This window comes from Biomphalaria glabrata, chromosome 16 (genome assembly GCF_947242115.1).
Source record: "Biomphalaria glabrata chromosome 16, xgBioGlab47.1, whole genome shotgun sequence".
NCBI classification, from domain to species: domain Eukaryota; kingdom Metazoa; phylum Mollusca; class Gastropoda; family Planorbidae; genus Biomphalaria; species Biomphalaria glabrata.
Genome location: NC_074726.1, coordinates 25,351,068 through 25,364,915, shown reverse-complemented (window position 1 = coordinate 25,364,915; position 13,848 = coordinate 25,351,068). Strand labels below are relative to the sequence as shown.

General features: G+C 33.9%; 1 protein-coding gene across 2 annotated transcripts; it reads left to right on the top strand.

Annotated features, from left to right (window-relative positions):
• The first annotated feature begins 817 nt into the window (after window positions 1-817).
• LOC106060307 (acyl-CoA 6-desaturase-like) lies at window positions 818-12,973 on the top strand. Of its 2 annotated transcripts, none has more exons than XM_056013987.1 (11): window positions 818-1,041; window positions 2,192-2,406; window positions 3,276-3,365; window positions 3,909-4,106; window positions 5,926-6,027; window positions 6,885-7,071; window positions 7,790-7,866; window positions 9,568-9,665; window positions 10,677-10,856; window positions 10,952-11,077; window positions 11,314-12,973. In XM_056013987.1, the coding sequence occupies exons 2-11, from the start codon at window positions 2,209-2,211 to the stop codon at window positions 11,360-11,362; spliced, it is 1,305 nt and encodes a 434-aa protein (XP_055869962.1). In that variant the 5' UTR covers window positions 818-1,041; window positions 2,192-2,208; the 3' UTR covers window positions 11,363-12,973. The 2 variants fall into 2 exon arrangements, with proteins under 2 accessions (XP_055869962.1, XP_055869961.1); XM_056013986.1 differs by lacking the exon at window positions 818-1,041 and adding an exon at window positions 1,181-1,199.
• Window positions 12,974-13,848: the final 875 nt, after the last annotated feature.

The window sequence follows — 13,848 nt, the reverse complement described above, 5'->3', positions numbered from 1 at the left end:
ATAGCCGCGAGCAAAGAAAAAGATTAGCCCCAAATCTATCTAGTCATTCGTGTTAATAAGTGACCTAAACTCTGGTTAGTCGTTTGGTTTTCCTGGTTGATTCAGGCAAATTATTCGACTCTCTAATGGCAATAGAAAAGAAGGAGCTCTTCTTCTAATTTGTCCAAGCAATAAGAAATGTGTCTTTATCTGTGTGTCTTTCTGAGTATTTTATTAGGTTTTGTTTTTCTATACTTATCTTAGGCTATAAATTACAGACGTTACTTCAAAAGAGAAGATAATAACGCCCTACGCATTTCAATAGATGACAAATGTCGCATTTGGGGTTATCAATCCCTACTTTGATAATTGAAGTTTAACCGTATAGGGCCTATCGTACAAAAATGGACATAAGGTTTTCTTCTTTTTTTTTTTAAACTTTCTTTTGTTCCAAATAGTCTATTACCTAAATGTCCTATTACGAATTATAAAGTAATTTTTAAAATATTTATACCGCAACAATAACATTGTAACTTTCAATGTTTGAAGTCTTTCTGATTCATCATTCCGCTTTCTGCCACCTCGTATTGCTCCTCGAATGGCAATTATAGAAAAAAAAAAGTAAATGGAAAAATGTCAAGTTTTTTTTGCGTTAAGATCCATATCTCGATGTCTTAAGTTACCCCTGATAATTCCTTGTTCAGCATTACCCCCCCCCCCCTTTTTTTTTTCCTTTGGGGGTCTCGATCCCCGGTTGTCTGTTTTGAGAGCCGCTGATTAAATCGTGATTATGAAACTTAATGATGTTTTTTGGTAGAAGAGTTCCAATATATAGATCTGTATAGGTTTTTGACCGGTGTTAGCTTCTCGTAGTCAATGTTTGGCAGGTTGTTTTGACTACCGCAATGAGCACACTTAAGACACAAGGCCTAGTCAACCGAAACGAGATGACTTACAGCTACACACTTAGATAATTTTGATCTTTTTAGATCTACTCCTTTAAAGGCAATTAATTCTTGTTTAGTAGATCTATTCTGGTCTAGAATCCAATTAGTATTACTGGTAACTAAATTTAAAATTAAGTTAAATCATATCTGATTCTGATTGATATCACTATGCTGCATGCATAGACTGTGTCATAGATGATAGACGGATAGTTAAATTATTATTATACAATTTATAATACGCCTAGCGGCTAGCCTATAACTAGATCTATATGAGTGAGTATATCAGCCATAATAATCAGCTAATTACATAAATCAGGCTAACCTAATCATTTGCCTAATGACATGATAAATGATATGATTAGATTATTCATTTCTAGTATCATACTATGATTCATAGTATGATTAATAACTATGATATAGTATAGATTATAGACTCTTATAATAGTAGTTATAGACTCTATAGAGTCTACTATCATGCAGATCTAACTGATGACTTATCATATTCATATTGTGTCTATCATTATATGATTATTTATAGTTAGTATCATACTATTTATTACTATTATCATAGTCATAGTGACTATGACATAGTCTATCTCTTAGACTCTATGATGATTATGATGGTAGGAATAGGATAATAATTAATCTAAATAATAATACTAATAATTGCTTTTATATTACTTTCATGCTTATACTTATAGACTTTATAGTTATAGCATGCTCAGAGTGCTAGATCTATAAATTTGAATGATTATACTGATTCAGTCATTATCTTTTGAAGTATGCCTACTTTAGTGTCTTAAGTTACTAGTAAGACCTAATTTAGACTATGATTAACTTTATAAAAATATAGTTCAGATCTGGGAAGAGATCGATATCTAGTCATTTTAGAGTTTGAGTCTAGAATCTAGATCTAGTAGATTAGGATTTAGGAAAATATTATTTATATGTAAAGAAAATAAAGTTAATGTAAATTAACAATATGTTGTTGCTATGTTTTTTGTTGTTGTTTATTTACAATTGTCATATTTTAGTCATATAGACAATATGTAATATAGTATAAAATAATAGTATAATACATAGAGTCTGTCTAGATCTATGTACAGCTATTTTTTATTAAATTAAATTAATGATAATGACAAAGTATGATAAAAAGCATAAAATTTTTTTTAGAATTAGATCTAGATCGAGTAGGTTTTTTTTTTTTCTTCCTTTAAAATAAATGTCATCCTGATCTAATACCATACATTGGTTAACCTCTTCAGTTACAAGCATCAGTGCTATGGGCAGAGAGTTCAAATCAGAGAATGGTTCTCCTGCTTCAAAACAAAATGTTACATATGAGACAGTTACCGAGCACAATAAAAGAGATGATCAGTGGATAGTGATCAATAACAAAGTTTACGATGTGACAAAGTTTGCAAAGAAACATCCAGGAGGTGCTAAGATTCTGAACCACTATGCAGGAGAGGATGCTACAGTAAGTTTGTTAGGATCAACTAATTGACCTCATTCACCAATCGTAAACAAACAACATTTAGCCACGTGATTCTCTATCTCTTCCATACAAATTACCTAATCCATCAAGGCTGTCACGTGATACTTTTATTTTCATTGTTTTATCAATATTATCACGTGGCTAGATGTTGTTTGTTTACAATTGGTGAATGAGGTCCATTAGTTTTTTTACAACTTGCTTTGTATTTCTGGATGGTTGCCTGGTTATTTAGACTGCTCCTGAGTTCTAAGCCTTCCTGCGTCCATCCCCTGCCGTCCTGCCTTAGGTTTGGGCTAGGATGTAAAGTAAATTTAAGATCCCCTCTTAGACCTTGCTATCTATGGGTCAGATGATATTAAGGTCATCTGTTTCTGTGGCCCACGGTTAATGAGGATTTCATGTGGCCATCACAGTGATAAACAGATCAACCGCTTTTACTTTTCCCCAACTATTGTCAGGTACCCATGAGAGCTGGGTGGACTCAGAGGTGCCCTAAAGATTCCAAAATTTAAAATTGCAGTCTCCACAAGGGTTCAAACCCCTCTCACACCCACACACCATAAAACAGCCCCTTTAGAAATGGTGTGTGGATACTTACATGCTTTTTTTTTTTGGGGGGGGGGGGATCTCTTCAATCCATAACAGTGCTATGGACTTGGTCCTTAGGCATCCCAACGGGGATGTTGCTTTTCCTACCCTATTCACCTAAGCATGTCCTCTAATGACCGTTTTCATCTGGGTTACACAATGAGGCTGTGAAACATCGCCCAGAACTTTCATCTCCTCAAGAATGACATTATATATAACATGATTCTTTTGATATAATCTCACTGAAATATTATTTATTACAGGATGCTTGGGTAGCTTTTCATAATGACAAAGAGAAAGTTACCAAGTACTTGAATGCACTCTACATTGGGGATGTTATAGATCCTCCATTGGTAAATAAACATTTCATTTTTAATATTTAATGTATACATATAAAATTATAAAAATGCAATTGAATAACATTTGTTCCTATCATATAATTATTATTAATTATATTATATATTATTAACATATACACATTCATGACTTATGAAGCTTGGTTACTAGAGTAAATTGGGTGAATGGATTGATTGACTTGCTAAATCAGTAGTACCACTTTTAAATTCTAATGGTAGATTAAAGATTTACAAAAAGTAAAAATGATTAGTGGTTGCATAGGCAAAACATAGCCTATCTAGTACAGTGGAGAAAGATTAGTGTTTACCCCCAATATGATTCAAACAAAAAAAAAATTGTTGTTTATTTATAATTTAATGTAATATTATAAGCCCTAAATCTTTAGCTATTTCTTTTGTAATGTTTTTTGTTGTTTCCTTTTGCTTTTTTAAAATTATTGCTCAGTACAACATATCATTGCTTGTTGTACAGACTGAGTTTTTTTGTTTATTCATATCTTAGTAGCTTCATATCAAGTTTTCTTTTGTTTTCACTTTCAGACAAGTTTAAAGGAAGATTTCCGAAGCTTAAGAAAGCTGGTAGAAGATAATGGATGGTTAAAGCCAGAGCCTTTGTTCTTTATATGCCACTTCTTGCATGTTGTCCTCTTTGAGGCTGCAGCTGTTTGCTTGTTGTGGTACTTTGGCACTAGCTGGCCAATGGTGCTGTTAGCAGTGCTTTTCATGACAATCTCACAGGTAGGTCTTAGAAATGGTTACAAAAGATTAAGTTCCTTTGAGACTAAGAGGGAGAAAGTTCTCACCTTCACCTACCCCTTTGTCACGTATCAATTTAAATAAACCTAATCTAGGGTAAAATAAACTTAGCATATTTATGTCCAGTACGGAAAAACCTCACATGCAAGTGTCAAGAAATACCCATGACGTCATCACATCCGGTGACAGCTTGACATCTGGCGTGGGGTATTTGGATTGGCTAAAGCAAGCGTCTAGGCCGGGGTTATGAAGATGATTTGGAAGAAAGTGGGATTTAGATTTAGTTGTGGAGGAAACTTCATAGAGATAGGACATATTTTAGTTTTGAGTTGTAACTTGCAGTGACAAGTCTTGTATTTTATCTAAATATATTTTATTATTGAGCTTTGAAAGAAGATATTCATCTGATACAGTTTTATTTCTGTACATACTGTATATTTTTGTGATTCCAAGTTTTGAATTAAAGTTCTGTAATTTGAATTAAATCTTCATTTATTGAATCTCTAAGACATATTTAGATCTAGAGATATATCAACAGAATCCCCGGCACATCACAGTAACAACTTATCAACACCTTCCCACAAATAAGCATTCTGACAACAAGGAAGAAACCTAACTGTGATACCCTTAGTCTGTTGACCCAATGGGGAACCTCAAATACCCAATGGGGCACCTCAAGTACCCAATGGGACACCTTAAATACCCAATGGGGCACCTCAAATAGCCAATGTAACAAGGATACCAGAATAGTTGGAGTAAATTGAAGTCCCCCTTTCAGACCTTGTGATCTAAAGGGCAGATGATGTAAAGGTCATCTGTTTCTGTGGCCTACGGTTGACAATGGTGTCATGTGGCCAGCACAACGAACATCTGCCTTTATTTTTCCCAAACTAATGTCAGGTACCCATTAGATTTGGGTAGACTCAGAGGCGTCCAAAGATCCCGAAATTAAAAATCCCAGTCTTCACTAGGATTCGAACCCGGGACCCCATGTTTGGAAGCCAAGCACTTTACCGCTCAGCCACCGTGCCTCCAGAATTGTTGGAGAATGAACAGAAATCCTCTTTTAAAATTTACATACTTAATAACCCAAATTGAAAACATACAATGAATAAATACACACATTATTCCAAGTAGTATAAAATAAGCACTATAAAATAACAAATCCTAACTTACAGAATTAGATTCAGTATGAAGTTTTAAATCACTGGACCATCTAAATTAAGTTTTCTCCTCTATATATACTTTTCTAAACCAAATAAGAACTAGAAAGTCCTGCATAACTAAATTATAGCTTTTATATAGCACTACCTTCATGCTTATAGCATGCTCAGAGCGCTTTGGTCCAATCTCGTTTGTGGACCAGTGGGGAGAAGGGTATCTGGGAGAAGGTTTTTCCATGCTGCCTTTAGGCGCTCAGTAAACACAACTCTGCTCGAGTTGAGTGTCAAACCTCGAGCCCCCTTCATAGGTAGTCAAGTTCCCATATTCTAGAAACAAATTAAATTTTGATTTTTAATTGCCTCCCCTTATTTATTAAGACTTTTTAGTAGAGACATGAAATATCCAGTATCAAATGTGCAGAAAAACATTTTACATTCTCTGGCAGCATTGACATATTTTATTTTATGACAGTAATATTTTATCTAGGTTTTTTTTTTTTTGGACAGCGCTTTATGTAGAAACTTTAGGAGACAGCAAAGGCTTTGTTAAAGCAAAAAAAAATAATTTAAAATTAGCATCTGGCAAATGTCTAGCAGACACTACTTTTCAATTATGTTTGCGTATAATTTATCACCAGGCTCAAGCTGGCTGGACACAGCATGACTATGGTCATCACAGTGTATTCCCAGACATGAAGAGGTCACATATCTTTCATCATCTGACAGTTGGCTTTATGAAGGTAACTGCTTGAGTGCTTCAGCTCACAGTTTTGTTGAGCTTGTCCTAGCTTTATGAATGTGATGCTGACATAACAAATCATTGATCAAGAAAGTCAAATTCAAGAAAATATCAAATCTTATTAAAAAAAAACTTACTTAAAAACATAGGAAAAAAAAAGCCAAAGCCTTGCTAAGAATTATATCATTAGGCTTAAATGAAAGCCATGAAATTTGTGTTCATCTTAATGACAAGAATTAAATGTTCACCCTGATCAGTCTCACAAATTGTGTTTTGTTTATATTCATAAGTAATTAATTATTTGTTTCGGAAAAAGGGGAAGTTTATTTTACTTAGTGACAATGATGATATGTGTCTAGTAAAACAAGGATAGGGTTTTAGAGACAACAAAATAGAAGTCGACATAAACAGACATACTTTCAGGACAATGTAGAAATAAGTAGCATTTTATAAACATTAGCTGACATTTGACGGTTTCCTTCAATGCGATTAAAAATTGTTTGACATTCAGTATCATCATCGTCGATTTCTATTCTTTGTTCGGCCTTTCACCTGTGTTATTGAATTACATACTGTATTACCTCCATTTGGTTTATTTACATCAGACATTGCGGGAGCGCCTTACACATGGTATTCTAAATTTAGAGTTTTTCTCTACCTCGGGTGTTAAAATGTGGACCACGATAAGCACAAGTTGAGGAGATCCTAACCCAAGCTCTTAACCACTCAGCCATCACACCCTTAGCGTTAACTTTGAGATATATTAAATACATGTCAGCTAAGTAATTTAAATAATGATAATGTACTTATTAAAAAAAAATATTTTTTTAACAATCTTTGAATCTTTCCTACTTGCAGGGTGCCTCGTCCCATTGGTGGAACTTTCGCCACTTTCAGCATCATGCCAAGCCTAACATCATAAGAAAAGATCCTGACATTGAGGTTGCCTATCTATTTCTAATAGGAGATAAGCTCCCCGTAGAGTTTGGCAAGAAGAAAAAAGGATTCATGCCTTATCAATGGCAGCATAGATATTTCTTTCTGGGTAACTACAATTTGGAGTTTTCTCAATATTTTGTACAGTTGTAAGCTCTTAAATCAGAGTTTGGGAATTATATGTCATGTGTTATACACAAATTATCTATTAAATCTTTCATCGGTATGATGCTTATAGCCCCATGACAAGCAGTCCGCTTTCTGGCCTTCACATCAAGCTCAGGCTCTGTGAAATTTTTAACAATGACAGGATAAAAGGCACTGAGACCAGAAAGCTTCCAGACAGCAAGGAGTAGGAAATTCTCCACTGCCTTGTGACTAAACCCAAATATGGAAAAAGCTTTGGGAGTCAACTCTTAAGGAAAATGAGAACCCTTCGACAGATTTCAGTACACAGTGCTTATATAAATTCTGCCTGTATATTGGCCAAACGCAACTATACAAAAATAATGACATATCAAACAGAGCCTAGTATTTAGTATAGCAAGTTATTGTTTTCTAATGAAGTAAAATGATTTATTTGCCTAGGCATTACATTTATAGCATTGTTCATTTTGTTTTTAACTGCATCAACCAGGCTAAAAATTTGTCATAAACATGAACATTTAACTCGTTTGGTTTTAAAGACAACTTTCTAAATATCATTTTTGTCAAGTTGTAATAATAATTGTATAATAATTATAATATATAATAATATAGTTTATGATTTTTTGTGTTCAAAATAACTCATGCGTCTGCAATTGTTTGTTTTTTTCCATTTCTTCTAGTGGGACCTCCATTGCTACTTCCCCTGTACTTCCATTTTGAAATTCTGTATTTCTGTATCAAAAGAAGAGACTGGCTGGTAAATAAGTTTTGTATTTTCTTTTTATGGTTTCAAAACCTATCAAGATGTTTGAAGTTAAATTTGTAAACCCATGGAATCTTTTCTTAAGGTTTTTTTTTAAACCTATTATAACACAATTGAATAAATGTACACCTTAAATTTTAATATATTGCAGTGGTGGTTCTTAAATTGTAACTGGGATGATTGTAAGTATTAGAGATGGGAAAGGAACCGAATGATGAGCCAAACTATTTGAAAAAAACATTTCATATCACACTTCGCATCACATAAACATCATTTATTGCCTTATAAGCAAGTGTATTGGATTATTTGAGCTTACTGAGTCTAACACTAGCTTTGAAAGCAAAGACAACTGAAACTCTGTAATATTCTTCTTCCTGAAACTATGAAGAGTGACAATTTGTTACTTATAATAGAGGCAAAATATGAAGTTCTCTTAGCGTAACGATGTTAGGATCAGCTGTGCAGGTCATCATCTGAACGTAGCTGTTGAAATAGCTAAAAAAAATTCCCTTATGCTGATTTAGTTCATGATATGATCAAGAAGTGGTGGGATACTAAATCAGGAACTAGAACACCCTCTTAATTGGAATGTCGTTGGAATGTTTAATTTTTTCTTTTGCAATGCAATCCTTATCATGTCAAAACAGTAAGACAAACTTGAGCAACTAAACAATATTAGTAAAAATTGCTGTGTGACTTAATAAAATTTTTTCATCCATTTCACAGGCTAACTTGCAACTGTCACATGGCAGTGTACCAATATCCCCTGATGTATGAAAAATGTATTATTCATATTTTTCAACACTTGTTTGTTAAAATATTAGTCTTTTGTGATCGCAAATTTGTTTATTTTACGGCTGTGCTGAACAACTGAAGAGAACAGCACACTATTTTTCCTTGGCACAGTCTGCGAAAGAGCTCACAGCTTAGCAGCAAAAATCGGATAGTAATGACACAAGACATGAACTTCAAAAATAATACTTGGCACTGCTCTTGGCTGACTGCAATGCTTTGCCAATTCGGAAAAAGAATGATTTTCAAACTTTCCAATGATTGGATCAATGGTTAAAACTTTGTTGACTATTCCAGCCGCAAGTACTGCCAGTGAAAGGATACTTTCAGTGTGTGGAGTGCCAGTGAGCAATCTTTGAGCTATTCTATTTGAGCTATGACATTTGTAAAATACAACATGCAGCCCTGATTGTTAAACTGACAGTTGGCTACAATATCTTTGTTCAACGTCATATCATTAGTCATCATATTTACTGCTTCGATGTGGCAATATGTAATTTGAATGTTTGAAGTTGCAATAGCTAGTACGTGGCACGTTATTTGTGTTTATCTTTATTTATGTAAATTTCTAATTCATTTGAACTAATAAATTGAATTGAGCTTTATTACATGCACTAAGCTTAGCTTTCACCTAATTTCATAAAATCAAACTGAACTCAAACTTTAGATCTGAGTTAACTGAACCCAAACAATAGTCATTATCAAACTGAACTGAATTTGAACTTAAATCTAACCAAACTTGAACTTCATAAGATGGGCTCGAGTTCCATCTCTGGTAAGTATACAGTCAAGTGCTAAAAGTTCAAATATCCACCTTGTTAAAATCACTTGACCATATCCCTCACAGATTCTGTTTTAGTTTAAGCTTGTTGACTTAGAAAATATATTTTTTTCTATTTATAGGATTTGGCATTGTCCATTGGATTCTTCCTTCGCTTCTTCTATTTGTTTACACCATTCTTTGGAGGCTGGGGAACATTTGCTTTCTACATGGGCATTAGGTCAGTGTAAGATATTTGCTTGTCCACGCTAATATGATTTTATATAGTCTACATACATTTCTTTAGCAATCTGTCTGTTGTAATCATGGGACGTTGATATTGTTACGATCTCTCCTAATCAGGCCTTCTGTAAACACTGCTAAACACACATCAACACATCAAGAACTTGACGACAAGGCTCCAAATATTCTAGTGATTTAATAATGGTCAATTAAAACAGCCAATAGGACACAATTGGCAATACATCAACACTAAAAATGCTATGCTGTACATCACCGTACTAAACTAATAAACTCTACTGTCTCTATCTCTTCCTGGACTTGTACATACAGGACTCCACCAGGACCGACTTCATGGCAGACTAACAGTCCCGATCTACTCGCTGTCCTGTCTTGAACTGCACTGCCTTACACTGTGTCTCTGGTCCACGCAGGCTTATGATCAGATGACCATAACCTGGGTCCTATTCACATGCAAAGTTCATGCCAGTACTGTCCCTTGCCCTTCGATATAGCATGCTAAATTGTATTACTGGCCTGTGTCACATATATCAGCTGATCACACAGTTAACCCTATCGCGCCGCCAATAGGGTTACAACAATATTGATTAGGTTGTTTTAGCATGTATTCCTTTGAAATGTCCATCAAACTTTGAACATTTCTTTTATGTTTTTTAACTGTAATCTAGCAAAAGAACAGAAATGGTGGCGATGTGTGGCAGAGAGGCTAAGTATGCTTGAGCTTGGCATGGCTTCTAATGCGGGTTCTCAGGGTTTGAACCTGACTCAAGCAGAGTTGTGTTTTTATGAGCACCTAAAGGCAGCACAGAAAACCTTCTCCCAGATACCCCCCCCCTTCCAACTGGTCCACAAAAGAGATTGGAACATAGTGCTCTGAGCTATAAGCATGAAAGTTGCGCTATTTAAAATAATCATTTGAGTTCTTGTTTTTCATGAATGTATACATTTGTTAGTTGGTTTATCCTCAAGCTTAGGGCCTTAACATCCCCAGGTTTGTGGAGAGCCACTGGTTTACTTGGGTGACACAGATGAGCCACCTGCCCAATGTTGTGGACAGAGACAGCAAGGACATGGACTGGTTCAGCCTGCAGCTACGGTCATCCTGCAATGTCCACCAAAGCTGGTTCAACGACTGGTTCACAGGCCACCTCAACTACCAGATAGAGCACCAGTAAGTTTGCCAGTTAGGGCTTGCTTTGCACAGAGTAGAGATTAGAATTGATAATATTGTGGACAATTTCTGAGCTTAATTACATCTATTCACAGCTTATTCCCTACAATGCCTAGATGTAATTTCCACAAAGTGGCACCACTTGTTCAGTCCTTATGCAAAAAACATGGCATCGAGTATCGCAACAAAACACTTTTTACAGCGTGTGCAGATATAGTGAGGTAAGATCTACGTTGTAAGGTTTTTGTTGAAGATTGAATCAATTATTATTTAGAGGATACCCAAAATGGCTAACTGTGTTGAGAAGGATCTTGACGGGAAATGTTTCTGAAAATTTGAAACCTCTCTTTTAAATTGGAAGCTACAATGTTTATTTGTGTTTAAACCTTTTCACAACAATTTTAGCAATATTTTCAGTCAGTATTCATTTTTATTTGGTTTGATCTTTTGTTTTCAGTATGCTTAAAAAGTCTGGCCAACTGTGGTACGATGCCTACAATGAATAGCAGCAGTTATTGATCAGCTCAGTCATTTGTTCCCAAGTGTTATCACCTCTACAAACCCTGCTTCATTTATTAACAGTATTGATACCACTAGCCTTTAGGGGTAGAATGTACATTGTTTTTTGTTTTTGCTTTGCACGGGTAGAACAGTAGCTAATCAAAAAGTACTTAATGTGATGGTTTTGTTTTTTTGGTCTCTGAGTACACTCAATCCTAAATATAGTGTATGTGTTAAAAGATTTGCAACTAAGAAAGGACACATTTCACATCTTAAATACTCTGACAGAAATCTTAAGATTTAGTGGCACAGAGAAAATGTCAGTCAAGCTCTTGGGTATTACATGACTTAAAAAATGTATTTCCTAGTTGGCATTCGATTTAACTGACAAGTTTTATGCTATTTGAAATGTATTTCCTGTATGGCATTGCAGATTTCACTTTAATCTACTTTCTAGTTGGCTTCAAAGCTTCAGACACCAAAACGCTCAGCTCAATTTACAGGCAGGGATTAAATTACTCATTTTGTTTTTACAAATGTTTTATGACAGTCATTGTCAAATGAGACGAATGTGTGGCATAGTGAATTTTTTGTTATATGATTTTTTTTTTTAAATATCTAAATGGTCATAGGTTAACAATGTTATTCGCCAAAATATCTAGCATGGCAGTCCAGTTAAACCTAGTTTAATCAAGCCTCACTGACCTGATTCAATTTTGTTACAATACTCAGTCTTACTTAAAATCATTGTAACTTGTTTCTGCTGGAATGAAAAGAAAGCTTCGAAGATTTGAGAATAGCTCACAAATAGAGGATTAACTGTATTAATTTATTGTGATACTAGTTTTACAAATCATGTTGATGTTGTAATTGATTATTTTTGTTAGAGAAAAAACACATTTATCAAGTCGTATTTCAGACAAAGAAATAAATATTTCATCAGTATTGATATACTTGGCATGTACAGAGTCTACTTGTTTATTTATTTATTTTGTACATCTCCTTATTAGCTTTGCCTTTTTAAATTGATTTTTAAAGATGTATCTTTATTTATTGTTATATATATATACATTGCTACTTAGCTCATTACTTGTGTCAATAATTTTGTCTAATCTTTTTTTCAAGTATGGCATGGCAGGCTTTTAGCACATTTATCACTGTGTGCTGTATGTAATATTTGATTCAGACAATCACTAGCAATACATTTGTTTGCATTAGATATGTAAGTGTTTACAAGTAGTATTTGATTGGATAAATCTCACAAGATTGTTATCTGTAATTTCTTACACAATCAGATCTCATAATCGCTGATTCTCAATTTTGTGCATGCTTCACCTTTGAGAACATTTTGTTCCACATTTTGAGATAACTTTTGGATGCACTAATGGAATTTTAGGCAACCTTGACCTTCTGAAGTTGGAAAGAGGGGATTGTGGGAAAAGCTCAATTTTTTTTAAAGATTACAAATAACTTTTAAACTCATGGATCATTTGATGTCAAAGTCTTTACATTGTATACAGGGTATTCATTTCAATGTGTGTTTTGATGTGAACTTAATGCATTTTGTGAACAAAATCAATCTTACATGCACAAATATAATTTTTTACTTAATTTTTTGTCATTGGGTTGTTTTCTTTTGTGTTTACAGTATGCAGAGTCTACAGATAAATAGAATAATTCAGAAATTGCTATCACAAAAATGTTTTCACTTTAAAATGTAATTTCTATTAAAAGAAGAAAATATTAAAATACTATTCTATTTCATTATGTAGTAAGGTTGCCCCCCCCCCCCCCCTTTTCACAAAGCATATATAAACTCACTCTGATCTGTCTGGCAAAAAAGTGTACATTTATTTCTCTCACACCCATTCTCCAATCAAGTTGAAACTTTGTACAATTACATAAAAAAGGTAACCAAAAAGAATTAATTACTGGTAATTAATTATTTTGTTTAATAGCAACAAAGGAAACTATTACTTCAGTATTCACAAGTATGGCTAAATTTGTTAAATTTAGTCCACTTAAATGATTATTAAGGCAATTTCTCCCTCATGTATTCTCCTATCAAGTTGATACTTTAAACAATTATTTTCTTTATGTAACAAAACATGAATCAATATACAAAAATACTCAATTAATCAAGTAAATTAATTATTGGTAATTATAAAATGTTGACTTTAATTATAAGCCTTTAACTTCGGTACTCCTAATGATTTCTCATATTTTCCTTATCAGTAAAATATTGAGATATTATGTTCAGTATAGTATAAATATAGGCATCAGAAAAATAATAAATCACTTTCAGATTGTTACTCTCTTGGGCCAATCAATTGTACAACTATTTAAAGTATGGTGCATAACTGATATCATTCAATATAATATAAAGCAGAAAGTAAGGCGTATGTATGCATATATATGTATGTCCCTAATAAAAATTGAAACCACTTGACCAATCTTAATAAAACTTAGCATATATGTTCCTTAGATCATG

What these genes read in the sequence shown, in the direction of transcription:
- LOC106060307 (XM_056013986.1), top strand. An exon ending in GCATAGATATTTCTTTCTGG is followed by an intron (nt 7,072 to 7,789) that starts GTAACTACAATT and finishes CATTTCTTCTAG; the next exon opens with TGGGACCTCCATTGCTACTT. An exon ending in GCGTGTGCAGATATAGTGAG is followed by an intron (nt 11,078 to 11,313) that starts GTAAGATCTACG and finishes TTTTGTTTTCAG; the next exon opens with TATGCTTAAAAAGTCTGGCC.